The sequence below is a fragment of the Salminus brasiliensis genome, chromosome 22 (genome assembly GCF_030463535.1).
Source record: "Salminus brasiliensis chromosome 22, fSalBra1.hap2, whole genome shotgun sequence".
In the NCBI taxonomy this organism is placed as follows: Eukaryota; Metazoa; Chordata; class Actinopteri; order Characiformes; family Bryconidae; genus Salminus; species Salminus brasiliensis.
Genome location: NC_132899.1, coordinates 25,399,003 through 25,425,105, shown reverse-complemented (window position 1 = coordinate 25,425,105; position 26,103 = coordinate 25,399,003). Strand labels below are relative to the sequence as shown.

General features: G+C 41.6%; 1 protein-coding gene across 1 annotated transcript in view; it reads left to right on the top strand.

Moving 5' to 3' along the window:
* The window catches only part of arid5b (AT-rich interaction domain 5B), a 98,848-nt gene that overhangs the window by 46,051 nt on the left and 26,694 nt on the right, over nt 1-26,103 (top strand). Inside the window, exons 5-6 of the mRNA XM_072667477.1 lie at nt 22,168-22,283; nt 25,741-25,951. Coding sequence (XP_072523578.1) covers nt 22,168-22,283; nt 25,741-25,951 — 327 coding nt within the window. The remainder of the gene's footprint in view (nt 1-22,167; nt 22,284-25,740; nt 25,952-26,103) is intronic.

Sequence of the window (26,103 nt, the reverse complement as noted above, 5' to 3'; positions counted from 1 at the left end):
AAATTATTCATGGCGAAAAAATGGAACCTTCCTTTTAGGACTCCCGAGTGTGATTTATTATTTTTTTAATCCACCGGTACTAGTAGTGTGAGTTTCTGGCTTACAGACAGATGTCGGAGGTAGAATGTGACTTTAAAGGTGCAATGGGATACATTTATTCAGTATTGTATTAAATTCTCGGATGTATAAATGTTAAGTATGTAACTTTGGTTGGAGTAAAAAATGCCAAGATGCATTGATACAAGCCTATTTACAACCCTGTTATCTTGCCTCAGCATTAGGCATGCTGATTTTCATTTAATGGAGGGCTTGAGAATAATGTAATAGGCTCTGCTCTGATTGTCTGGTTTGTGGCACTGTGTGCTTACATGGAAGCCACACAGCATAGAATTGCAAAGCATAGCATTGATTTTAGCACCGTAACAAGAACATAGTAACTGTTTTGGTAATTATTCTGAAGTCTTACTGGATAGTGCTGCTATATGGTCCAGTGGTGTTCGGTTAGTTAGCTGAAGATATGCTAAAACGGGTTGATTAGGGTTAGCTTTTAGCCTAGTGCAGATTTGTGCTCGCTGCAGTCACAAGACCTGGATGCATAGCTACCTTCCATTACTTTGCTTTAACTAGCAGAGTCTACAGGTATCAAAACACCATATTTCCCAGAATTGGCCATTTTAGTTTAAGAAAGGCAGTGTATGGGTGTATGTAAATATGGGGGGAGTAAATAAAGCGAATGTAACTGATGTAACAGTTTCTGGGTTCTGAAATTGGCTCTTTAAACAGCGCTGTTTTGGTTGTGCCAAATTGTCTGGTCATTGAAGAGACGTTTGAGGTGTTTGAGGTTCATGGTGTGCCTCTTCCATGTACAAACTCTTATTATGCAGCTATGCCAAAGCAAATACAGTTTTCCATTCTAGGGCACCTTTTAAAACCTGACGATGCAGTTTGCCTCGCTTTCACAGGGAAGCATGGCCTGCTTTCCTCAGCCCAGTTTGTTCGGACACGGCTTTTTGAGTGTGTGTGTGTATGTGCTGTGATTCACGAGGATGTCGGCGCATCTCACCATAAACATTTAATGAGACTGTAGCGGCGGACGTGGACGAAATGCGCAGCGAAGTCTCTGATAATAGCTTTAAAGCAAGCAAGGGGGTTCAAGGACTCGCTCTGTGTGTTGCAGGACCATCGGGAAAACATTACTTCCTCGTTACTGGGCTGCTCAATTGCTTTGTTTTCATTATATATTTTTACTCTCTCTTTCTCTCTCTCTCTCTCTCTCTCTCTCTGTGTTCCTCTCTCCCTCTCCCTCCCCTCCTAGAGGCTTTTACTAAAGGAATGTGAGGGGGTTGGTCTGAAAGTTGGCCCCCAGTAAAAGCTTTTTTTTTTTTTTTTTTTAGCTGGAGCATAATAGTCAGGCGGATGGTGATAGATGGTGTCACGTTTAAAGATGTTATTATGCGGGGCTGCCACAGGCCATGTGAAGTCATTTGAAATTGTAATTTGATATTTTGGATAACGCCGGCCTTTTTTTTTTTTTTTTGTCTGAGACTGTATAACTAAATTTGATCGCGTCTGTTCTCTGAACAGTAAAACAGGTCTCAATACAGCTGATGCCTCTCTCTGCCTCGCTCACTATCTCTCATGCTGTTTTAGTATTTTGTCATCTTGACCTCAAGTCTTGTTTCCCTCATTATTTTTGGGCTCAAGTAATTACAGGTTATTGGCCTTAAATGTAACATGTAACTGTGGATTCAGGTGGAGCTGAGCGTAAATAATTGCGACTCGCAAACGGCCGTTTCCAATTGTTTACTCAAACATGTTTACAGAGAGATTTATCTGTTTACAGCCACTCTGTGAAATCGCTAGTAAAGTGAAGACAGATATCACAGACTGCGTTTTTAGTTTGCAGCCTGTTTGGCTATGAGACCAGCGCTGGATTGTCTGGTGTGAGCTAGTTAGTAGACAAATTGCTGTTGAAAATAATGCATTGTACAGTAGTATAATGTACACAGATGTGTAAATGTACACAAACAGCTGTACACGTGTACCTATTGGCATCATGCCTAATGCCAGACATGGGCATCCACAACACCTGCCTAATGTTTTAGAGATGCTCTGACCTTATCCTTCCACTTTTGATAGATACCGACCACTGCATAGCAGGAACATTTTTCACCCAGTCATCTAGTCAAAGTCAGTCAGATCCTTACGCTTGCCTATTTGTCATGCTTCCAGCACATCAACTTTAAGAATGGACTGTTCACTTGCTGCCCAACATGAATATCCCACCCCTTGATAACAAGAGAATCACTTTATCAGGCCGTGGTTTTAATGTTACGGCTGATCGGTGCATACTGCATATAAATAATTATGTAATTTGCTCCTAAACGCCACCCCACACAGTGTGGGGGCTCTATTTTGGGCCTTTTTTTCACATCACATTAATCCCTAAAAGGCTTTTCTGCCTGTCTAAACAATGGCCAATAAACAGTGCAGCCCATGGCTAAGCTGCTCAAAGAGGAACTTCAATAGCATGTGCTTGTCACTCAGATGTATATTTATAGTGCCACATTCCGATGAATCATTTTTCCCCATTGCCTCTTTTCTCAGTTTCATGTTCCAGTGTTATTGTCACAGGAGCTGGTGCTGCGCTGTGTTAGCACTGTTTCAGAAATTAAACTGCATCAGGAAGCCCCCGAAAGACATGGCTATTAGCGACTGTCACTAAAGCAGCAGTCGAGACTTTGTGTTCTTGTCTTTGTGGGTTTGTCAGGAATCAAGAAATGGAGTGCTGCTACAAGCAGCTGAGATGTTCTTGATGTGAGTAAGTGCACGTATGACGGAGAGCTGCGCTGCATTGTGTGTTCATTGCTTTTACGTCAGCGGCCTTCACAAACACTGGTATAGAAGAAGAGCGCAATATGCAAGCGAGCCTCGTGGACAATTAGTTAAATTGAGCTCCTCTCAAGTGAGGACATCAGTATTCGTCTCTGGTCCGGCCGAGAGGTCGTAGGCTGATGGCTCTGAGTCAAAGAGAGCGGTGGGGCCTCTAAGTGGGAGCCAGGTTAAGGGGCTGGGACGGCTGGGAGGGCCAGAGGTGGAGGCTGGATTAGTGGTCAGAGCGAATGGTGAGGGGTGCAGTTCAAAGCCCCTTATGTGCTCTCTCTGACTGTGATGTGCATTAATGAGCAGTGGGGATACTCGGGCCCTCTGTCTCTCTCTCTCTCTCTCTCTCTCTTTTCCTCTTTCTCTCAACCACCCCCCCCCTTCTTTCTCACACACACAAGTCCACACTTGCTCAGCCATGCATGACTAAGAACAGAGAGGGATTAGTGTTCCCAAACATACTCAAACAGTGTTTAACTTGAGCTAGGTCAAGAGACATTTTTAAAGTCCTATTCTGGTGGGATGCCTTTGACATTAGCTTCTATTGAGACTTAAACTTTTGTAACATTTTCTTCGTCAGCCTGTATTTACTTTGTGCCGCATGTCTTGCAGACAATAGTGTGCAAAAGGCTGAAAATTTGATTAAAAATATCACACTAAGAAGTAACTGTGTGTGTCAGGCTGTCCTTTTAATGATTTCCAAACGTCCACATAAGGAAGTCCAGTATTAGTATCATCTATAATAGGTTTATCAAATTAAAGATAAAGCAGGTGCTGTTGCTGGTGGATTTGAACAAGTTAATTAGAGGCTAACATACATGGTCTTTTGAATGACTCCCAAGACGCCAAATACTTTTTAGATTCTTTTACTTTTTACCATATTACGGTTTGTTTGTGTTGTTAGTGGTGGAATCCATTCTTCTCTCCAACCATGCAATTTTGTCAGAGCCACTGGAGCAACACAACCCCAAAAAATATCCACCCCCATACTTCCTTTTTTCTTAACATTGCTTATTTTGGCCAAAAAAATCTATTTTGACTTCATCTGACTACAGCCCTGTTGTTTTGAGATGAGGTCACTGTTAAGGTTACCAACTTATGACTCTTCCATTAAGATTAGGTTTCTGCAAGCACTGTCGCGCAGTTGCACCAGCCAGACTGTCATGCAAGTACTAGGCATGCAAGTACAGGGGTTTGGATTTGCAGCACACAAGCATCTCTATCCAGGAGTTGTATTGGTATTCCAGATCTCATCTCAACCTCCACAGTTTCCCTGAACTGAATTTGCCTGTAGATCCACTGTACAGCCACTACATGTTAACATCCTATTCCACAAAACAGCAATGCCTTCCGTGTGATTTTAGCAGACGAAATCTGAATAAAACAATAATCAAAAGCTACGTGAACTAGGTCAGAAATCGCTTTAGTATATAGTAGCACTCCCCTAGTAGCCTAGGTTTATTACCTTTCTTTATTTCAAATGTAATATCATTTTATACTGTCATGGCTTGATATATTTGGGCAATATTGTGATCTTCAATTTTGTCACAGTCATTCAGCTCTTCAAGGACAGTGGATAACCACTGCTAGCTCACATAATCAAACCCTTTAGCTTTTTCTTAAAAGAAAGCAGTTTTTACTTTTCAGTCCAGCTGCTCTGGTATCTTGCTAGAGCAGCAAGGGAATGCCATGTTCTTCTTTCTCTCACACAAACACACACATTACTGTTCTGGTGTTGGTGGGTAGTAGTTATTTAGACTGACTGTGGATTCAGCATGTAGCTCCATGAGTATAAAAAAGGGTGAGCGAAGAATCGATGAAAGAACTTCATTTTATCTGCTTGTCCTTTTATATGACTTTATATTATCTAGTTTTATAGTCACTAAGAGAAACTGCAGTGCTTTCTCGTTCTATCCCACAGTGCTCTGAATAGACACGTAAACACATTCTAGTAAAGATGTCTTTCCAGGGCATTAATTGAGTGGTGAGTGGGATTTACCCATTCATTTAGCACTCAGTGTAATACAGTGGCTTTTACATTGTGTATACTGAACCGTAAGAGCCATTATTGTCCCTCTCTCTATTGCCTAATACATTAATGAAAAAATTAATTTACTATCTGACAGGAGAATCTCTCTCTCTCTCTCTCTCTCTCTCTCTCTCTCTTTCTCTCTCTCTCTCTCTCTGACTTCACCCATTAACTTTCTAAATATAGAAGCCCATTTAGGTTAGAAGAGAGCTGTCATTGTCTTTACCTCTGGAGAATGTTTTCGGTGATAATGTAAACATTCTGAACGATGTCTAATCTGTAATCTTGATACATTACTGTTATGACAGGCAACGCATTCTGCTGATGTGTGCATATCTTCTATAGGCCATTATGGCTCTTCCTATAAGGAGAAGCACCATATGTTGGTCGAGTGGTATTCTCAGCACAACTCCGGCTTCGTTTGTGAATATGTTTCGCATGTACCGATACTGTAATTTACATGGATCTACAGGCAGTGTAATAATTATCTACAGAATGAAGAGTGTGTGACCTGATTAGAAAAGGAGATTAGATTCACTGGAACACGGCAACAAGTAAGCATGTGATGTCACAACATTTCCGAGTAGCTCAGCAGTCACTGCTAACCACCTGGCTGTCTATATATAAATACATATAAATATATGTCTATATATAAATATATATTTAAAAAAAAAGATCCCACACCAAATGTACTTTAAATCAGAAGCAAATGGAAGCAAAATGTCAGTTCACTGCTGGAATGGAACCAAAAAAACCTGCAAAAGACTTTAGCAGAGTCAACACCCACCACTTTAACATCGGATGCTCGTGTGCCAACACTTGCATTTTGAGAAAATAGGTAAATTATTTTATTGTTAGCCTAGGATATTTTTTACCTGTGTTTTATGTCCATATCCATATCACATCAGTTCAGATACGCAATGTCAATCAGACCAACTGACGACATGTACACTGTATGTGTGTACTGTGTGTGTGTACTGCATAATGCAGCCTAGAAAGTGACTGAAACCCCAGTTACTTTTCCACACAGTTTGGGACAGATCTTGTGTGAGTGAAGGATGTGAAAGCTGTGGTAGGTGTCCGAGCCGCTTGCCTCCGTCTTTGCGGAGATAATGGTTGTCGTGGCTGTGCTCCGCTGTGCCAGGCTTTATGTTCGCTTTGCATACCACGCTGACATATCAGTAACCCGGAGGGACGCCTTCGCCCCGTGTTGTATTTCACTGTAATTAACTGTCATTATGTCGAGTGGTTTGTGCTGCTTGGGAAATGAAAAGAAAAGGGGGGCCTTCCATCCTGAATAATAGGGCAATAATCCTCTGATTCGGTTCTGTGTTTATTTAAAAAAAAAAATTCATTCATTTTTTTTATTGTATACGTTCAATATTTATTCGAATGATGAGAGTTGGGGGGCGCTGGATTGACTCGGGAGAGCCCTAATTTGAGTTTTGCATAGCACAGGGTCGTTCATGCAGAAATAATAGACTACCATTTTGAAGAGCTGTACAATCGCAGCCTTAATAGCCTGCTGCTTCAGTTAAACAATTAGTTGGTGCATTGTGCCTCCCCAGCCATTGTGAGCGGCGGAGCCGCAGCCAAATCGTACATCATTCCGCGGATAGGAGCCGTTTCAACAAGGTCATTTCATAAGGCATGTACAGAATAATTACAACACGAGAAGCTCTCGTGAACAAAAAAAGGCCCAGTGGTCTAAATGAGGAGGTGTTGATGTGAGAGATTAGTGGTTGAACTGTGTCCCGTTCTTGATTGATTGATTCTTTTTTTTTATAAACCTCGTGGTCCGGCTTGCACGCGTATACTCTCACAGAAGAAAAGATGAAGTAGTGGCAGGAAATTGCAGGACGCGGCAACAGCGCCAAAAACTTTATACTCTCAGAGCAGCACCCAAACCATCCCTGTGGAAGAAGCAGAGCAAAATCTTTTCAGAAATCCTGTGCCTGGTCACATTCTCAAATACATGGAGAAATTTCCCACCCCCATCACTGCTCCCCCACCTTGGGATAATTTCATTTGGCGACGGTGCCATTGCGCTACTTCATTATTTCGACACATAATGATTAAACACTCCTGGAGTGGTTGCAGCTTTCGCGGCTTCGCCTCTTTGCGACAAACTATTATTTCACAGCTCCCCACACTTTAGTCATTTTAAAGGTCAGTTCTGAGACCTTGTGACATATTCACTCTCGCTCTCACCAGCTCCACTAGGGTTCTGCTAGAATACACTTTACAGAGGCGGCAAGATGGTTTATTACCGGCCGAGTAACTAAATTACGCCGCGTGCGCTGAATACCAATGCTTTCTCCAGCGCTCGGCCCACTGTCGTTCAGTGGCTTTGCCATTGATCGTCCCCTCTGCCAAATTCCAGCAAACAGTTATGTGCTGCGTCAGACCGAGAAGCGGTGGATACAGTGGACTTGCTGTAGACTGTGTGTAGTAGCTGATTGTTGCAGATAATCATGTCATCGTGAGAGACGAGTTCATGTCCTTCAAGGCATTCATTCAAGCTTTAAAGTATAGCTCTGAGGAGAACTGCTGAGCTTTTGGGACTGCTGGATTTTGAAGATGGATACTGGCTTTGCAGGTTCTATCTCCAAGTTAAAGTGTAGGGTAGCATAATATGCCCTTTTGATGTATTGCTTTAATATTGCAGAGGTTACTACCCACTGAGCGTCTGCATGTTTTGTTGTGAGAACCTGGAGCTTTTCTGTTTTTTTTTTTTTTTTTCCACCATCAGAATGAATGAGCTGAGAGCGAACAATAGTTCCTTGAGTTGTTTAATTACCTTTTCCTGGAATGGCTTATTTCCCTTCTTTGTGAGCATTAATAAAAGATGTAGCTTTAGCGTGTAAGTGGAACGAGGGTGCAGAAATTCAAAAGAAACTCCAAGTCCTGTTTAAGCGCTCCAGCTTAAGTGCTTACAGGGATACCTGCCGTTGACTGTATTGTTCCTCGCAGACTATAATTAATTCCCCTTTAAACAAAGCAACATCGTAAAGGGGAAGTCATGTGCTGACCCAATATCCTGCCTCTGTGTTTGTCCCTGCCTCGTTATTGGAATGTTTTATTTATGCATATGCAAACGTATACCGGCTTATGCAAATTTCCCCCTTCGGCCAATGGAGCGGATCCCTTCCCGGGTTGAGGCTTTTGCCTACGAGACAAATGGAGCCTGTCATTAGCGGTCAGGCTGTCATTCTGCTGGGCCCTCCCGGCCTATAGGGCCACAGCAGGTTGACCCGTCCCACCGGGAGAGTGGAAGGCGCTGATTCAGATTTTGACAGTGATATGCAAATGACTCTTGTGTTGTGAGTGGTAGAGGGGATAAAAGGGGGAAGAGAAGGAGGGGCCTAAGGAGTCTTGGATTCTCCAGGTCGTAGCGAAGCAAAGGGTGGGGCCAAGTCTTTGGAGCTGCTGCCTTGTTATCAAACGTCCCGTGATGTGCAATGTCATTGGCGGGCATAGATCCATCTGCGCTGTAGGCTAACGAGTCTGGATCCCCTCGTCGGGAACCGGGTCACGGCTGTATTCGCGGCTCAGTATTTGGGCCCCAGCACTGCACTAATATTGTACAATTTAGCATCTACAAGCCCTCGGCTTAAAGGGAATGTACATACAGGAGGCTTTTAAGTGCCGTCCCGCTAGGATCCACCAGCGCATTAAAAACGGCACTCATGACATTTCAGAAAAGTCAGAGCGAACAGAACGATCCAGCTCGTCTGACGGATGACATTGCTAGAGTTGGAAACCAGGATGAATTGCCTTAGCTGCTGCCTAAGGAAACATGTCAGATTTATAAAGAGGCAGAGGCATGTTCAAAGGAAAATGGGACGGGAGGCTTTCTTCCATGGGAAAGAGGAGCTTAGGAAGAGAGAGAGAGAACAAATGCCTATAAATTATATCACAGTTATAAAGCCTCTTCACGGCTGTAGCATCAGTTCCCCCTCCGCTGCTAATTCCTAAACGAGGCTGTAATATTCCGTCTCTCTGCAGGAGCGCCACGATCGAATCAATCCCAGCCAGCCTTTTTCAAACAGCTCACCTATAGCGGGGGGGCGCCGACTTCAAAGTTATATTAAGTTTCTGGTAAATATACATGTGCTGCCGGTAGCCCGGTTGTCATGGGGATACAGTGGAATGGGATCTGCAGTCAAGCAACATGATGGCGATTAGCGTCTGGCTCTGAGCCAGCCATCTCAAATCACACATGCAGATAAGAGATGGCTCCTCCTCTTTTTTTCAGCCTTCATCCCTTTGCCTTCAAAGTCTCTAATAGGTTTAAGGTTTAGACTTAGCCTAGTGCCTTTATTTAAAGAGATGGTTTTGGCCAGAAATCTCATTCATGCAGAATTGTAGTCAGTCAGCCAAGATGTCTGTTTTCTGATGTTTTCCCAGACTAATGTAACTAATAAGAATTGGAAGCTTACAGCCAGTTATCATCCGTCTGAAAATAGACTTGCTTCTGTGGTTTCTGACAGTGTATGACTTTTGTAGTTTACAAAAATGGACCAACGTGGAGTAAATACCAGGCTTCAAAATCGCTGCTACTGCTGCTTTTAGCTGTGCTACATGCTTTTGTTTGTTCAGACGCCATACATTATACAGTGATGACCCAAAACATATATGTAATTACATATAATTGCATGTATATACATATAGTTTTGTGCAAACATCTATAGCAAATATAGAAAACCATTTAAGTTTTGTAAAAACTTGAAAAAAAAGCTTGTAAAAACACCATTTCACATTAGAACAGACCCAGGTACACATAAATGCAGTGAAAAGTAAGAACTAGTATTGTTTACAGTTATGTTGGATCATAACTATAAATAATACTACCCTGTCATGAGGAGAGCTTTGGACATGTTTTAATGAACAGTGATGTAAAACCACTACTTTTTGCACTTTTTTGTTATTAGTGTTCATACACAAGGCTGGGAGTAACCACCTTTGGCTCGGATGACACTAGCGAGATGTTGTGGCATGGACTATATTAGGTGACTAAAGGCATTAATGTGATTTTGCCCATTGGTGCTAAAATTCATCACACTTTAACTCAAGCAGCAACGTTCACCTGGCCATGCAAACAAAGGCAGCACGTAAACAGTGGTGTTTTTGTGCAGATGCATGGGGAGATTAACCTTGCTTGGGCTGTAATGAAAATCATTAGTGGCTGAAGCACAGTGAAGGATTATGATATGCCGTCCTTTTGTGTTGACTTTGACAAAGAGCACATGCTGGGCCGTGTAATTATATTCAGTGAAAATCAAAGTTTGAGAGGCAGGCAGAAGATCTTTTATATGCTGCCCTATCTCCCTGGTAATCGCAGCCACCGTGGAATTCACATTATGTCAGCAGGAGTGAACAAACAGCAATAGTTATATTCAGCCCCTCTCTCTCACTCTCTCCCTTAAACACACACACACACATCTCTCTCTCTCTTTCTCTCTCTCGCTCTCTCTCTATGCTGTTCTTTTGAGAGTGACAACCTAAATTGGGCACGCGTAAAGAGAATATTTAATGGCTTTAGGGACTTTTTGGTGGTTAAGACCAAAAAATGGTTTCTTTTGTGGAAAAAGTCGGTCTTTCATGCAGTCTGCGTGGTCACTCTGCTTGGTGCCTTGTGCGTTTATAGCCCCAATTTATGCCCAAGCTATTTCTGTTATACTAACAAAGTGCTCATTACTGAAATCTTAACAACTCATCTTATTAAACATCTTATCATGTTAGGATCTGCCGTGTCTCATCAGCGATCCAGAAACCCACGCAGTCAAATTAACACACTCAATTAGGACAGCCGAACGGTTTACATTGCCTAGCCCGTCTACAGTGTCAGACCTGTGATATGCAGTTAGGGGGGGGAGTCTGCGTGTGTGTGTGCACTGCAGCTGTATCTGCTGTGTCATCTGTAACTTGCTCCTTCTCTCTTCTGTCCCCGAACCTCCGCCTCCACCCCTGCCGTGACAGGACAAGCAGGCAAGATGGAAAGCCTGCCTAGGTTATCCCACATCCACTTATATAATGGGGCACACGCACACTCATACACACATACACAATAAGGGTTCTAAGTAGGCCTGTGATTCTGTCAACAGAGTCTAACAAAGTTAGTTGTAAACAATGTTAATAACAGAAACAAGTGCTCTTTAATACTCTATCATACTCTGTTATGCCTCTATTATGCCTATATATTACTCTATTACATTGATATGATGCCTGCAAACAATGTGACAGATTGCAGTACACTACATTAACTGTTTTTTTTACTTGTTTTACTTGTTGCTAGTTGTTTTTGTGTAGTTGGCATCATGCCCATAATAGGAAATCCGCGTCTAAGCTGGATTTCTGTATGACAGAAATGAATGGAATTTTGGAAAATCACCCTGTGGTTTCAAATCCTGCAAGTCTGTACTGTGTTCATAATAGTGTTATAGTGTTCATAATAGTCGTTTAGTACACCTTTTGACTCTTTTGCATGTATCATGTAACATCCAGTGATTGCTGAGATGAGAGGTAGCATAAACCAGTGTTGTTATATTCCCGTTGTAACCCTAAATACTGGAATTATTATTGTAATTAAGCCTGTCGCCATTACACAATCGCCAGATCATGATTATTTGCGTTGATGGCAGTTGTTTCCGTTGAGTGCAGCTGTTTTCCACAGTGTTCCACAGTACTTCAGATCCAACAAACGGAATGGGAATGAAGTGCTTTTTCGACGTAATAATAAAGAAGATGCCTGCAGTTCCAGAACTTTATGTTTTTTCCAGTGTTGATTTAAAAATCTGATACTTATTTGTCTCCCCACAACACACAGCGCATCCTTAAAACACAACTTTTAAAACCCATGATTGTATTCCCTGAAATAAGTTTCATCTGTGTTTACTGGCAGTTTAAGCGAAATGTGCAATTCGTTTTTTCCCATTTTATTTCTAATTTTATGTGCTCTACCCTACTGTGCTGCTCCACAGTGTTGCATAATAAAAACCACATGTTAAAACCACATGACAAATGCTTTGCAGCCAATGGCAGTGAATGGCCTGATATAAATGAAGGAACTATCCACAGTAATGTAGATGATGACACTCTCTTGAAAATGTCTGAGAATTTCATTTTTCACTCCAAAAAGGACTTTATTCAATATTATTCTACATAATTCTAACAACCCAAATCAGGGCAGCTGAATTTCCACCTTAATAACAATGAATTAAGTTTGATCAGCAGATGAATTGTTTAATAGTCAGTCGATTAATCATTTATAGAAATAATTATTAGTCACAAACTCCACACTTTTAGCTAGCTATCTGCAGCACATGCTCCCCCAGTTCCTCCCCTCCCTGATTGCGATTTGCCTCACACTGCCAGTAACACAGTTGCATCAGCAATTCTAATGCAAATTTCACACCACACATTCTTCTCCTCCCCATGGATACCATGCAATTTATTTTGATGAATTTACCATAGGACGTGTGCGCTATTCCGCACCTTTCTGAGCATGGAACGGCTTCCTCCCACAGGTCCTCACTGAGAACTGTTTGTATTCCTTTGTTCAAAATCTCCATTACAGATCACAGATTACAGTTCTATGTAGATATGGGTGTGTTTTTTTTCCTCATACATAGATATCTGCCAAACTGCTCTCATCATGTGACAAATGTATTCCCCAACCACATTAAATTCCACTGGAACGTAAGTGCTAACTACCCAGTGCATTAAACGTCAACACAGATGGCTAGCACTCAGTCAAACCAATGCCGCATATTAGTGTCTTCATTTAGAAGAGGAAGAGGAAGAGAAGGTGGTTAAAAAAAAGAGGACGATGGCTGTTAAAATAAATGAGATTTATGAGAAATTGGTCTGGTGGATATTACACGCGCCTAGGTCTGAAATGTGGATACACTTACAGGCCTGTGACCCTCCCCACTCCACTAACAGCCCCCCCAGGAATGTGGCACTGCTAAAAGAGGATGAAATGCGGCCTGTGGACGAAGGCGCTAAGTAAACGGCGGACGGCGGGATCAGGTGACGGCACATCTGTTGTTCAGTGGGGACCGTTAATTTGTACGTCCATAAATTGACCCTCACTCGGACACCCCGCCAGGCGCTCCGCGGAGGAGCGACCAGCTCAGATTAATGCACGCCTTAACGGCTTCAGTCTCTCTGGCCTATTGCATTACTGTCTGTGCTGTTGTTAAATGTGAGCTGTTGGGGGATTCATCTTAGTGTGGTGTGTGTGTGTGGGATTTGTTTTCCCTCCACCATGCTCACACACACAAACACACAGGCCCAGTTTGAACAGTCTTCCATCTGAATATTATGTCGCGCCAATATTAAGGAGCTAAAAAAATCCAAAATTTGGATATCAGCCAATATCGTTTTATATCAGTGAATTAAAATAAACTCCAGTAGTTTGTTTAGAAGTGCTTCACTTACTGATACGGTCATCATTTCTCAAGCAGACAAACAGCAGCAACGTAACATCTTAAATAATGTAAATATTACAGTTCAGTAGTGTAAAATATTGCCATAGACAGACCATCCTCTTTATTTTCACTGATCCCAGTAATCCAGTGCAGCCGTAATATCAGCCATTTTTAATAGCCAAAAGTACACCTCTATGAATTTTAATTTAATTTTAATTAATTAAATTAAACTTAATTTTGATCACAAGGGTGTCTCATTTATTCCATTTTGTGGAAACCTCAGCCAGCAATCAGAAATAAGCATCTGAGTTCAGCCCACCGAAATAAAGTAGGTGCAGAGGGGGAGGGGCTTATGGTATGCTTGGTTATGCATTTTAGGGATTGATTTTCGAGGGTGGCATCTGTTATGCACATTAGCATATGAACACAAGGCACATCTTTTTGCAGCATCATATCGAGAGTCCAACCAAATATTGAATTATTCCGTGCATTTTTATACCCCTACTGTTTAAATAACCGTAACTGTATGATTTATGGCTCAATTTTCAAAGTGCCATTGATCTTCATTGGACGTCTTCATTGGAATACTGTTTAATGCATTTCTAAATTCATGCATCATCACTGAGTTTAAAATGGCTCCTATAACACATCTCCCTTCTGCTGTGTTCCAGATGCTCTAATACAGCTTAACATGATTACAGTCACAGCTCCTGAGAGCCTGCCTTTCTTTTAGTCCTTTTCAGTGGGATGCTGAGGAGCCATCCATTAGGATATTGCCCTATTTGTTATCTGACAGAGCCATGAAGGGGTTAATGTAATATCCTATAGCACTGCAGTCTCTCTCATGTGTGTGATTGTGTGTGTGTGTGTGTGTTTGGTTATGTTGAGGTCATTATTGCCCAGAGTAATACCTCTCAGTGACACTAGAGGGCAACTGGCTGTCAATGAGATGACTTCTCTAACATGACGGATATAAATAATTCAAGGCAAATCTCCAGCAATGCTGCCATTTATTCCCCTTCTCTTTTTAATACCAGAGCCTGTGCTTACAGAAGCCTCAGTAAAGAAACAAAATGTAAATATAGAGGATTTCTATGTAGTTTCATCCATATGTGCAGATAGTGTTCTGTGTGTTCTGTACTGTATGCTGTGTATAAATAGTAACTTACATCACAGTAAATAAATACATGCAAAGTGCTGCTTTGCAGCTATATGTGGATCATAGTCAGGCTTGGTGCGTGAGTGTGTGGAGAAGCTGAGTCACTTTGGATTATTTTAGGTAAAGATCAAATAACTGTTAGTCAGGAGTTAATAAGACCAGCTGAAATATGCATGGGGTGCATCGCTGTGCTGAGCTGTACAAAAGCGCTTCTGTGGAACAAGAACAAAGGGCGGATGAAGCTGTAGTCATAATTGGATTAGTCGTGTTGTATTTTTTTTTTTTTTGCTCCTCTTACATAGTTTGGTGGCTGTAATGTATCTGGTGCTGAATTCACTGCCTCTTGTGTGTTGTGCTGAGGAGTAGATTTGACAGACCGCTATATCGGCCTGCTTACAGCTTTGTAAAAGTGTTCCATTGGCCATTGAAGGTTTGTTTAATTATGACTGACAATGATTAAAGATATTAGTGGGAGGCAGGGCTGCACAATATAGCATTTGTTAATTTGTTATTATTCGCAATACTAATATTGTAGAATTCTGTCTGTCACCGAATACTGGGTTTGTAATTAGAGATGGTATATTGGTTTGGATGAGTACCAGTATTGGGGTACCTGCATCAGCACAAAATGCTAGATTTAGATATTAGAGGTAAAAACGGATGAATCCAATCCAGTCCTGTAACAGATCTAGGCTGAAATAGCTCACCCTCACGCTGTGTGTTATGATGTTATTGGCTGTGTTTTTCTTCCTGTAGGAAAATAGAGCGCCTAAATAGTTTGAGCATGATAGCCTACTTTTAATCAAGGCCTCTTCTAGTAGGCCACTTAAGTGCCAGAGGAATGAAAATGGTTTATTATTTTTTTCTGCTTTAAAGATGCCTTAAAATGCATTTCATGAGTATTTTTAGTATGTCTTTCATGTATAAATACTTAATATATTACTTTGGTTGGGGTGAAAAATGCTCAGATGTTCTCTGGGTGAAACAAGCAACACCATTTTCCTTTTATGCTGAGCTCGAGAATAATTTGATGAGCTCTGCTTTGACTGGCTACAAAGTATAGCATAGCATAGCATCAATTTGTTTTTAGCACTGTAACAAGCCCACTGTAGTTATGTTTGTAATTATTTTGTGTCTTGCGGGATAGTGCTGCGATCCTGTCCTGTGGTATGCGGTGGCTAGCTGAATGTGGTAACATTGGATGTCTAGGGTTAACTTTTAGCCTAGCACGGATACCTGCTCACTTCTCACAATGCTTTTAATCTCGCCAGACACTATCACAGGCAAAGCCACAGTCACAAGGCCAGGTTTTCTGGCATCTTGCAAAGTCTGACGGCTCATCAGTGTTACTGATGTACAGTCATGGGAAAAAATTGACTGTAAACTGACTACACGTAACAGCAAAAGCATGTTCTCCTGAAGTAGTCGATGTGTTTTACTGCCTTGCAGCTTCAGGTGTCTTTTGCTGGTGGGCTGGGAGAATGTTTGTAGGGGCATAAAGGATTATCTTTTATAATGTATCTTATACATTATAAAGAGTCAAGATTGTTAGGTAACAGTTTGGGGGGCTTTAAATCGGCCCACTTCACAGTGTAATTTTGGTCGTATGTCACTGTCATGTATTGAACTCAAATTAATCAGCTATATTGATGTGAATACAGTGTGACATTCTTGGGCATCTTTAAGTGAGCTGTCATATTTTTCTCATTGCATAAAACATATATGAGCCTTTGCATATGCAAATTATCTTTCTATGCAATCACACAAACAACAAAATGAGTGATTGTTTTTTTTATTTAAATTAATGTTTTCCTATTCAATATGAGTCTCGGACACTCACACAATCAGTGAATTTTCAGCTTTGTTGATCACATTTATTACATATCGCGTAAATGCAGCAACATCAGTGAGGTGTCCCGTTATTTAGAGAGGAAAGTAGATTAAACAGCAGACATTTCGGCTACCCAGGGCACTGCGGAAAAAGAGGTCAAATGTTTCAAATATAAATAGCAATTAAAAATTTTGGAGGAAAAGCATTGTATCGGTGTCACTATTGGCCCATATGGTCCCCATGTATCTGTATTTGTAATGTATTGCAAAAAGTTCTGCAGTTTCCGTAGCAGCAGTTTACTTGTGTGTTTATATTCATACATTACCTACATCCTTCAGCATTCTGCTTCCAGCACTGATATTAAAAACAGATGGTGAGAACGAGTGCATTCAGGTCAGCTGAGTATTATAGATTTGGAAATATTGAAGTGGTGAGGAGGTGAATGAATTGTCCCAAGACTGCAGGCAGGAGATTGTGAGTTACAGCTGACACAGCGTTCTCTCACAGTGCACCGGAGCCGGCCAATGACATAACACTGCCGGCTGGAGCAGATATAAACAAACAAATAAATAAATAAGTACGCAGAGGCAGGAATAAATAAATAAATAAACAAACAAACAAACAGCAGCCACCTTGTGCGTCTGATGGGAAAATGGCCAGCTAGGTGTCCAGCCATGTGTGAATTTATATTTGTGAGATTGCCTGAGAGAGTATGTGCACATCTGAAAGAGTGCGTATTTGAGTGTGTGCGTGTGTGTTTGTGTGTGTGTGTGGCACAGCCACAACCTTTGCACTGCAACTGTACAACTTGCTCCTTCTTGAATTAGCATATGACCTTGGCATGCGTGTCACGGGCTGACATCATCTCATTGTTCGCCCGGCGTCTGTTCACGCCGTAAACGCCGCTCCGGAGCGCTCTGCCGATTCCTCTCCTCTTCGGAGAGCTGAACGCTGCGCGAGATTAAAAGATGGAACAGTTGCCGTTTCAGATGGGGATTTAGTAGCACACAGCATTATTTAGCGAGGACGATATCATTTATTCATCGTGTATGTTTTGCTCCTTCTGTGCCTCACACTGCCATCTGCTGTATAGTGTTGTATTAAATCAGAGAGTGAAGGAAAGGGGGGGTGGTTAGAGGGAGTGAAAAAAGAAGAAGAGAGAATTAAATCAGAGTTGGGGGGTTGGGGGGGATGTAGTGAACAGGCAGAGGGAGGGAATAGGTGGAGATTTATTTCCTCCTGTCTCTTATACAGATGGCGAGCTGTGTGATATGTGAATAGATGTGAAGTAACGGACCACTCCTCCCTGCTCTAGTACATTGATATGAATATTTCTGTCATGTAGACATTCATATAATATGTCTAGACCAGCAGCGCGTATGTTATGAACTGAATTATTGGGGGTGAAGCTGCAAAGAAGAAGATGATGTTATTGATGATGAAGGTGATGATAATAAAAAGGTGGTTTGGAATTGGAGCAATGGGAAGTGGCATGCAGGGCACTCTGAGAAGGCTAAAGATCATTCCTAATGGGCAGTCTTCACTTTTGGCTTATCGTTGTCCAGATTTACTAAGAAACACCCCCACCCCAGTAACTCCAGCTGATTTTGTTAACCAACAAACTGGCAGACCCTAGAGGTAACCTCTGTGGCACACCATAGAAGGAAGTCTATTTCCAAGTCAAATAATCCTTGTATTATTTGTAACATAAGCTCTCTCTCTCTCTCTGCTTATTTACTGTTACAAATCTAATGTGGCTCTTAAAAAAGAATTTAGAAAAATCCACCTTGCTGCTGTTGTCAGAATGATAAATCTGACATTCCTTGGCAGGACTTTTTTTAATGAATTGTCTTCCAGAATAATGTGAACAAATTGCCGGTAACAAAAGACTGGAATGAGAAGAAGACACGCGAGGAGAGCTCCGCTGCATTATAGATGAAGTTGTCGGAGCAGTGCCGCATTGATCGTGGCTGCGATGTGTTTGTATGCTAGTTAGTGCAGCAGCAGGGCTGGAGCGCTGGGACTACAGAAGAGGCTTCCAGTCCTAAACCCTGAACATAACCAAAGGCTTCTATACAAATACCAGGACAGCAACTCAATAGCATTGCAGCACATTTTATTGACATTGGCAGATGGTGTGTCTGGTCATGTTTTATGACTGTATGAAGAAGAGGATTAAGATGTTTCTTAGCAATGTAGGAGGGAGATAAGACACAGGGCATTTTTTACATACTGGACGGTGCGTGTGTTTGTGTTTCTAAGGTGCGGGCTGGAGGGGTTGAGTAACAGTCTGAGGCAATACATCTAATTTGGTTTCCTTTGAGACTTTCTTTGAGCTTCAAATGGCTCAGGCCAAATCTTTGGCAGGAGAGTCCACAGATATGTTTGAAACATATTCGCTCAAGGAACAAACATGACCACAGGAATGCGTGAGCAGATACTTGATCTGCTGGAGACCTTGTAGTGCTCCACAGTGGATTTGAAAGAAAGACGGATGGCTTCCTGGACAGACAGTACCTGAGTTGTATTGTTCTGATCCCCAGTACAATGTTCAAACCTGTTGAAACTAGGGTGTGTATGGGTGACTGATGAATTGGCTTTTGTTATACTGACATTACAAAACTTTGTCCAACCGTGTCCTTTGAGAATCCTGACCAAACACAGTTCCAGGTAAGTGCTTCTGTATTGGGATGAAAAAGGTATTTACATTATACAATTAAAGTTCATTGTTTTGGTCAAAATCATTCAGGCTAGTCTTCTTTTGTGTCACTTTGCTAATTCACCAGTGTGACTTAATGTACTGCAAGGTCATCATTTTATTATTAAACCTCTAAAAGCTCCAGTAAATAACATGGATTATCTGGTTACAGTGGTACCTGTCAAGATGTGGGATATACAGATCAGGCAGCAAGTGAACAGTCAGTTCTTGAAGGTGATGTCTGGGTCAGTGCATCCTCGAAACATCAGGCAGGTCGTGTGGGGAGTATGTGGTAGGCAATGGTCTTTTTTGGCGGCATGAGGGGAACCCACATAATATTAGCTTTAATGTTATAGCTGATTGCTGTACAAAGTCATGATGAATGGACCAATAGAAATGCTCCAAAATCGCTTAAAATTATTTATTTGACTTCCATTGAAAGTTAGGAATGTTTTTTTTTTTTGGTCCTTCTCAATATTTTATGTATATTGCGCAGACATAGTAAGTCTACACTTGGTTAACAATTTAAGGTGCTAGTATCTAAATACTAAATGTAGTAGTTTACTTGTATTATGGTCAAATATTGCACTGAAAGTCTCTTGTGTGGACACGGAAATACAGAATAAGTCACTACTCTTGTTGAAACCGGCAAAGCCAAATAACTTGGCACAAATGCCACAGAGCCAATTGAGCCAGGCTAATCAGCCCTAATTACATTCATCACATAGTTACTTGTCAGTTTATGGACATGTAGAAAGACATGAAGAGGAGGAAGAGCCAAGAGGTGGAGGTGGAGTTGCTGGGAGCTCCGGGGCCAATCTTTTCTCAGCACGAACACCACTTTGGCTTTTGTTCTCACTGCAGTCCAAGTGACACACTTTTTCAGAGGAAGGCAGGGGGGATAGGAGAGGGAGGGGGAGAGGGAGGGGAGGGGGGGGCTGGACAGCTGTTATGTCAGTCCTGAGGAAAGTCAGTAAAGTGAGGGATATTGTGCACAGCAGTGACAGTTGCGGACTCTGGTTGCTGCATGCCAGTGTTGGGCAGCCAGTAATCTGTTTATGTGTGAGTAATGGAGGTCCAATAGCAATCTCTCCACCCCGCCGTGCAGCGGCCCAAAAATCTGCAGCCTCGGCCTGCCCAGCGCCTGTCATATGCCTGTACAGCCTGCACAGCGGGGAAGCAGAGCGGAGTGCTAATGCAAGAGAGAGAAGCAGGAATAACATATTCTCTCTCTTTCTTTCTCTCTCTCTCTCTTCCTCTCTGTACAAGTCTCCTTCCCTCCTCCTTTTGCTGTAATTTCACAGTAGGATTTGAGAAGCTGAATAAAAGAGGCAGATGTTTGCTGAGAATGTGATGCTATGCTGTCTTGGCTCGTTCCTGTGTATCCTCATTTCCTTCACTGTAAACATGCTTATTAAAGTCATGTTCCAGTGTTTGTCAGCCCAATCTCTATCAAAGGGCAAGTATAATAGAAGCTAATGGGAAGTTGCTTCAGCAAGTTTTCCGGGTCAAATGTTTTTTGGGTTTTTTTTCTGGATACAGTAATAATGCTGACTGTATTATCTATGGTAAGGTGTGGTATGTGATTTAGTGATACAACGCATACAAATATGGGAATCAGGTTAATAGTCTCTGGAGTATTGCTTTAAACTCATTCTGGCACTTCTTGTAATATAGCATACATGTGAAACTCGTCAGAAACAGCATCCTCATAACAAGCGTACACCAAAAGCAAGCATGGAGAATAAGTACTAATGTAGTCCAGCAATCATGAGCAAGACATTACTCACAAGGCTGGAATTCGAATTATGGTGTGACTTAGTACTACAGGGGAGGACGGGTTGGAGGGGGGGAGTACAGAAACTGTGAGAGTACATTAATCTCAGGGACAAAGACAAACTGATATTTGAGTAAGAAGCAGTCCAGGCCCCCAGAATGTCCCTGTTACCTCAGTGGAGGGCTCCGTGGGACCTGTATCTGATGCCTGCGCAAATGCGCTTGTCGCGAAGGCCTGGGGAAAACAAAACAGTCTTGCCTGTTGCCAAGGTGACCGAAAAAGAAATAAGCTCCCATATAAATGTTTATTCTCATAAGAAAGGGTTTCATTTCAGGTGGCGTTTATTTCTCGCCACCCCCTGCTGCTCACTGAGCAATTACACAAAGAGAATGATGGCATAATGTGCATGCAATTGGAATACTAAAGAAAAATAGAGCGAGAGTGAGAGAGATTTGACCTTCGCTGATTAGTGTGTGTTAAAAACTTTGTTTTCCTTTCACTGAACAGCTTTTTTTTTTTTTTTTTTTTTTAGTTTGCGCCTCCTCAAAGTCTATTAGGAGATAGAGTGTGGCAGTGTGACTGTAGCCCTGGGCCTGGGCTAACCTTGACTGCAGTTTAATCATCAGCGCACTGGGCTGACTGGGCCGTCCGGTCAACTCCTTGGACCTGTGTTTTGGTTGTCTTGTTTTTGGAGTCAAAGCGCGTCTGCTGCATGTTCGCTGTTGTTTTCAGACATGTGAAATAAAACAATAAGGCTCCGCGGAAAAGAGGCTCCGAAAATTCCAGAAATGTGATCCAGCCACTCTCTTGGCTTTCTGTTCGGGCTGAAAACATTCCGTTCGGCATCTAAATCTTTTAATACATTTGAGATGCCGTCAGACCATAAAACACACAGAAACACTAACTGTGTGTGAACGTGTGCTAACAGAGCTGGCACGTCAGGAATTTTCTCACCTGACTATCGCCTGCTACTTAATCTCACCTAGTTATTGACATATGCTGTCATAGCTTACATCGCTGGCATATTTTTTTAACAACAAATTTAAATATCACTACCAATGTTATATATAAAAAGGCTATCACCTAGGTCCAAAAACAAGGGTACGGTACAGCAGCAGCATATTATTACAGACAGGGCTCGTATCCACCCGGGCTGATGTCCACATTTTTAGAAAAAGCTCATCATTACTGTATTTTGGTTAGCAGTGATGGCTTATTTGCTGCTCTCGTGTGGCCGTATGGGGCCTATAGGCCTGGGAGTGTGTGTCAGGAGCCTGTAGGGTGAGTGGGTGTGTTGTTGCAATCACTGTCACTGCCTGCTGGACTGTAAGTGGCTTTCACTGCTCTCTCCGCAGCTCCTAACCTGAAGGGCCGGCCCCGCAAGAAGAAGCTTTCCTTCTCCCAGCGCAGGGACTCGCAGGGCCAGAGCGGAAACGGCAAGGAGTCTGGCAGTGCGGAGGGCAAGTCCAAGGTAGCACTATTGTTAATTAGGAGTGTGGAAATATACATCCCTCTGTTTAAGCTGCATTGATTATTATCAATTATAATAACATTCAAAAAAGTGAAATGCATTTTAGCAAGTATGCAAATTAGTATGTTGGCACAAAAGGTTCTGTGTAGTACTAAAACAGGATTATTTAACACATAACATTTGGGCCCTTTTTGGTGGTGAGTAAATGTGCTGTAAACCATATGCAAGAATTTTATATGTACCAATAACCACTCTAACCAGGCAAAGAGCCATTTGTGCATTCACATGGTTTTAAATGGAACTATTAGCTCTACTAGACAACCATTGAAGACCCCCGTCTTTGTGTTGTGTTGGACAGCCTAACATGGAGTAACCTAGATATTTAATGTGGTGAAACAAGATTGAAGTAGAACAAGCCTTTGGTGACCTCACAGACAGATGTTTCTCAAGATTCACCCTGAAAACCACTTTGGTAAAGCATGTAAATTACTGACAGTCAGAGCTAGCAAGAATAAAGAACCCCTTGGATCCTTTGGATTAGTTGCTGGGGTTAGTTGTAACACACATGAGAGAAGTTCATATCCTTCATATAAACTGAAAACAGATCATTTGTTGGAAGTATTGTAGCACACAACCATGTCAGATGGCCCATAAATAAACAATATTTTAGTTTCATCCTGCTGGTGTTTGCTGTTATTTTGCTGTGTTTGACACAGCCTTTTTTCCCACTAATTACATCAAATCAAATCAAATTTATTCGCATAGCGCTTTTTACAGCTGCGTTGTCACAAAGCAGATTTACAGAAAGAGGACAAGAGATCAATGAAACATAAAACCTAAATAGACATATTTATATATTTAGGTTGAATATAATATAAGTTTGTTTGTTTCAAACAACACTACATTGAAATAATTTAACATACTTTACAGTAAATGGCATAGCTTGCCCCTGCCTATGTAGGAAGTAGAGGTGAGCAATACGATAGTAATATATTATATTATGTATAGATAAAATTATTTTTTTTAAATAAAATGAGTACAAATTGTGTATTAAAGGGTTTAAAATGTTACTACTGGTGCATTTTAATAAATATTATCTTTAAATATCTTAATAAAATATTTTTACCATATCACCCATCCCTAGTAGTAAGTAAGTACTAACATTTGCTTTTATGCCACTTTTAGCTAAACTGCTGGCCCATGATAGACACTGTGTACAGTGGAAGTTGAATTTTTTAAAAATATTTGTTTTATTGCAGATCTGCAAAATATCCAGATACTTGCTTTAAAACATTACCAGCATTAGATAGATGTTTATTTTTTACTGATATTAAAAAAAAAAGATATATACTGTATGATAATTTTAAGGTCTTGCTAAACTACTACAGTAAAATATCCACATTGCATTTGTTATATGTGTTTAATATTTCTTATATCAGCATCTGTCTACAATTTCCATATTGGCGCATCTTTATTATGTACTGCCTTTGCAGCCTGACTAGCTTGAACTTGCACTTCTGACTGATACACTAAGAGTTAGACTTTGTGTTTTTGACAATTTACAGCTTGTTTCAATGTGCTAGGAATAAGATCTAATTAATCTAAAATGTCAGCATGCTTTTGATATCGCTGGCAATAACTTCACAGAGTTCAACACTATACATAATATACAGTATACTCCCCCCCTCCCTCACTTTCTCAGTTCCTCACTTCTCTTGGCAGCAGAGTAGCCGTTCCCTCATATCTCTGTAATATTTAATTAAAGGGCCACTGTCAAGCCTTCATCCAAATGTACTTTTCCTCTTGTTATTTCATGGACCTTTGTTCCCACGTGCCATTTCCTGCAGCTTCAGCTGCCAGCATTTCATGCTTCTTATTTTAGCCGCTGTATATATATACACAACCCATCCAAACAGTGGCTAAGTCACTCCTCACAGTTGATCAAGCTAAGCCCGAATGCCTGTTGTTTTGTGCAGTGATTTGAATAGGAGCAGGATAAGTGCCAAACGAGCTGGTTTACATGCGAAACATAGTGCACTGTTTGTGCTACAGTGTGGAGAGAAGATGTCTTTTAGGCTTACTAATAAACAATCTTAATGAGCAGCAAAAAGGCCTGATTGTTCAATGTGAAATAACTCTCTAGCACACAGAACTCTTAAGAACGTCCCGCTCTGTGGTTAGATGTGGCGCCAGTTCCAAGTTGTGTTTATTTGGTAACAACGTGAACTAACATTTCCACCATTCCCTTTTTGTTGTTGTTGTTGTTCATTCATATAGCCTGCTAGCCTTGATAGCTCCTTTTGGAAAATAAATGCGCTTGATTGTTGGGAGCAGATGGCTAAGCAGACGCGTGTGGGCCAGCGCCGACTGCCGAGTGTGACGGCACGATTGAAGCCGGCACTCGGGATCTGACTCTAGATCACCCGCCGGGTCAAACGCCCACCTCCGACGCTCCGGTGCTTAGAAACCAAGGAGCTGGATTGTGAGAATTTTAGTGCATCTATTTTTTACGACGCACTAGAGCTCCAGTACTCTAAATACTCAAGATGTTTCATATGTAGGCTAGAGAGTGCACTTTCTGAAGCAGTCCACACACATTTAGCCCCACAGCACCGGGCTTTTGACCGCAGCATGAAGCTCTAAACAGCTCAGGGTCAGATTTGTAGTGGGGTCATGTACGGTATAGATAGTGGCAGCTAAATTTTAAAAGGTCAGTCGCAAGCCAGTGAGGGTATCTGTGGTCTTGACCACTGCTCAGTGAGACTGTACAGTAAAACCAATGACCAGGGTCCAATTTCCCAAAAGCATCTTAGTGTTACAATCATCTTAACAGGTAGGGAGAGTGTTCAGCGTGATGCTCACTCAACTAATTAGGAATCGTCTTAATGCTAATAAGCTTTAAAGTCAGAAAAGTAAAATACCTGACTAAAGGAATGTTTTTACAGTTATAACAGACAGTCTGGTGTAAATGTGCCCACGTATGAATTTATTATCCAAACAGCTTTTTTAAATGTCCTCAAACAGGTAGTTTTTTTAGGCAACAAGTGTTCAGCATATGTGAAACTTCTTCAAGACTGATAGAAAAGCAGCCCAGGTGGCTTCTTGTGAAGCTCCATGAGAGGATGCCAAGCCTCTTTATGTCATTGCTAATTTTTGTCCCTAAACAGGTAGTTTTTGGCAGTCAAGAAGAAGTGCATTTGGAACTTTTTTAAAGACTGTTAGTAAAACAGCCCAGGTGGCTCCTTGTGAAGCTTTTTGCATCAAGGCAAAGGGGAACTATTTAAGAATCTAAAACATAGATATTTCTAAATAAAACACTTTTGAATGGGTAATTTTATAAATCCTAACATTTTACCGAGTTGTGGGAACAGGGCTAGCAGTATTTTTCACTACACTCAGACTAACTAGCTAACTCCTATCTCTCTCCATTGCTGCTCTGCTGCTCACTTCTGTCCAGGTGAAAGGAGACTCAAAGGCCATAGTGTCCAAACCCAAAAGCAGCAGCAGCAGCAGCTGCAAGCGTCAAGCCCATGGCGAGGATAAGCCGAAAGAGGAAGGAGGTGAGGAGTGCCGAGCGGAAGAGCAGGCCTTCCTAGTGGCTCTGTACAAGTACATGAAAGAGAGGAAAACCCCCATCGAGCGGATACCCTACCTAGGCTTCAAGCAGAGTAAGTTCACTGAGCTCTGACTTCACTCAACACAACTCCGCCATGCTTTGTTTGTATTACCTTATTGAGGTACAGTGTTGTCATAGCATTTAAATCTGTTTTAATGCCTAAGTGTACACTTTGTTATACTTTCCTAAAGTTTTTAAACCTGA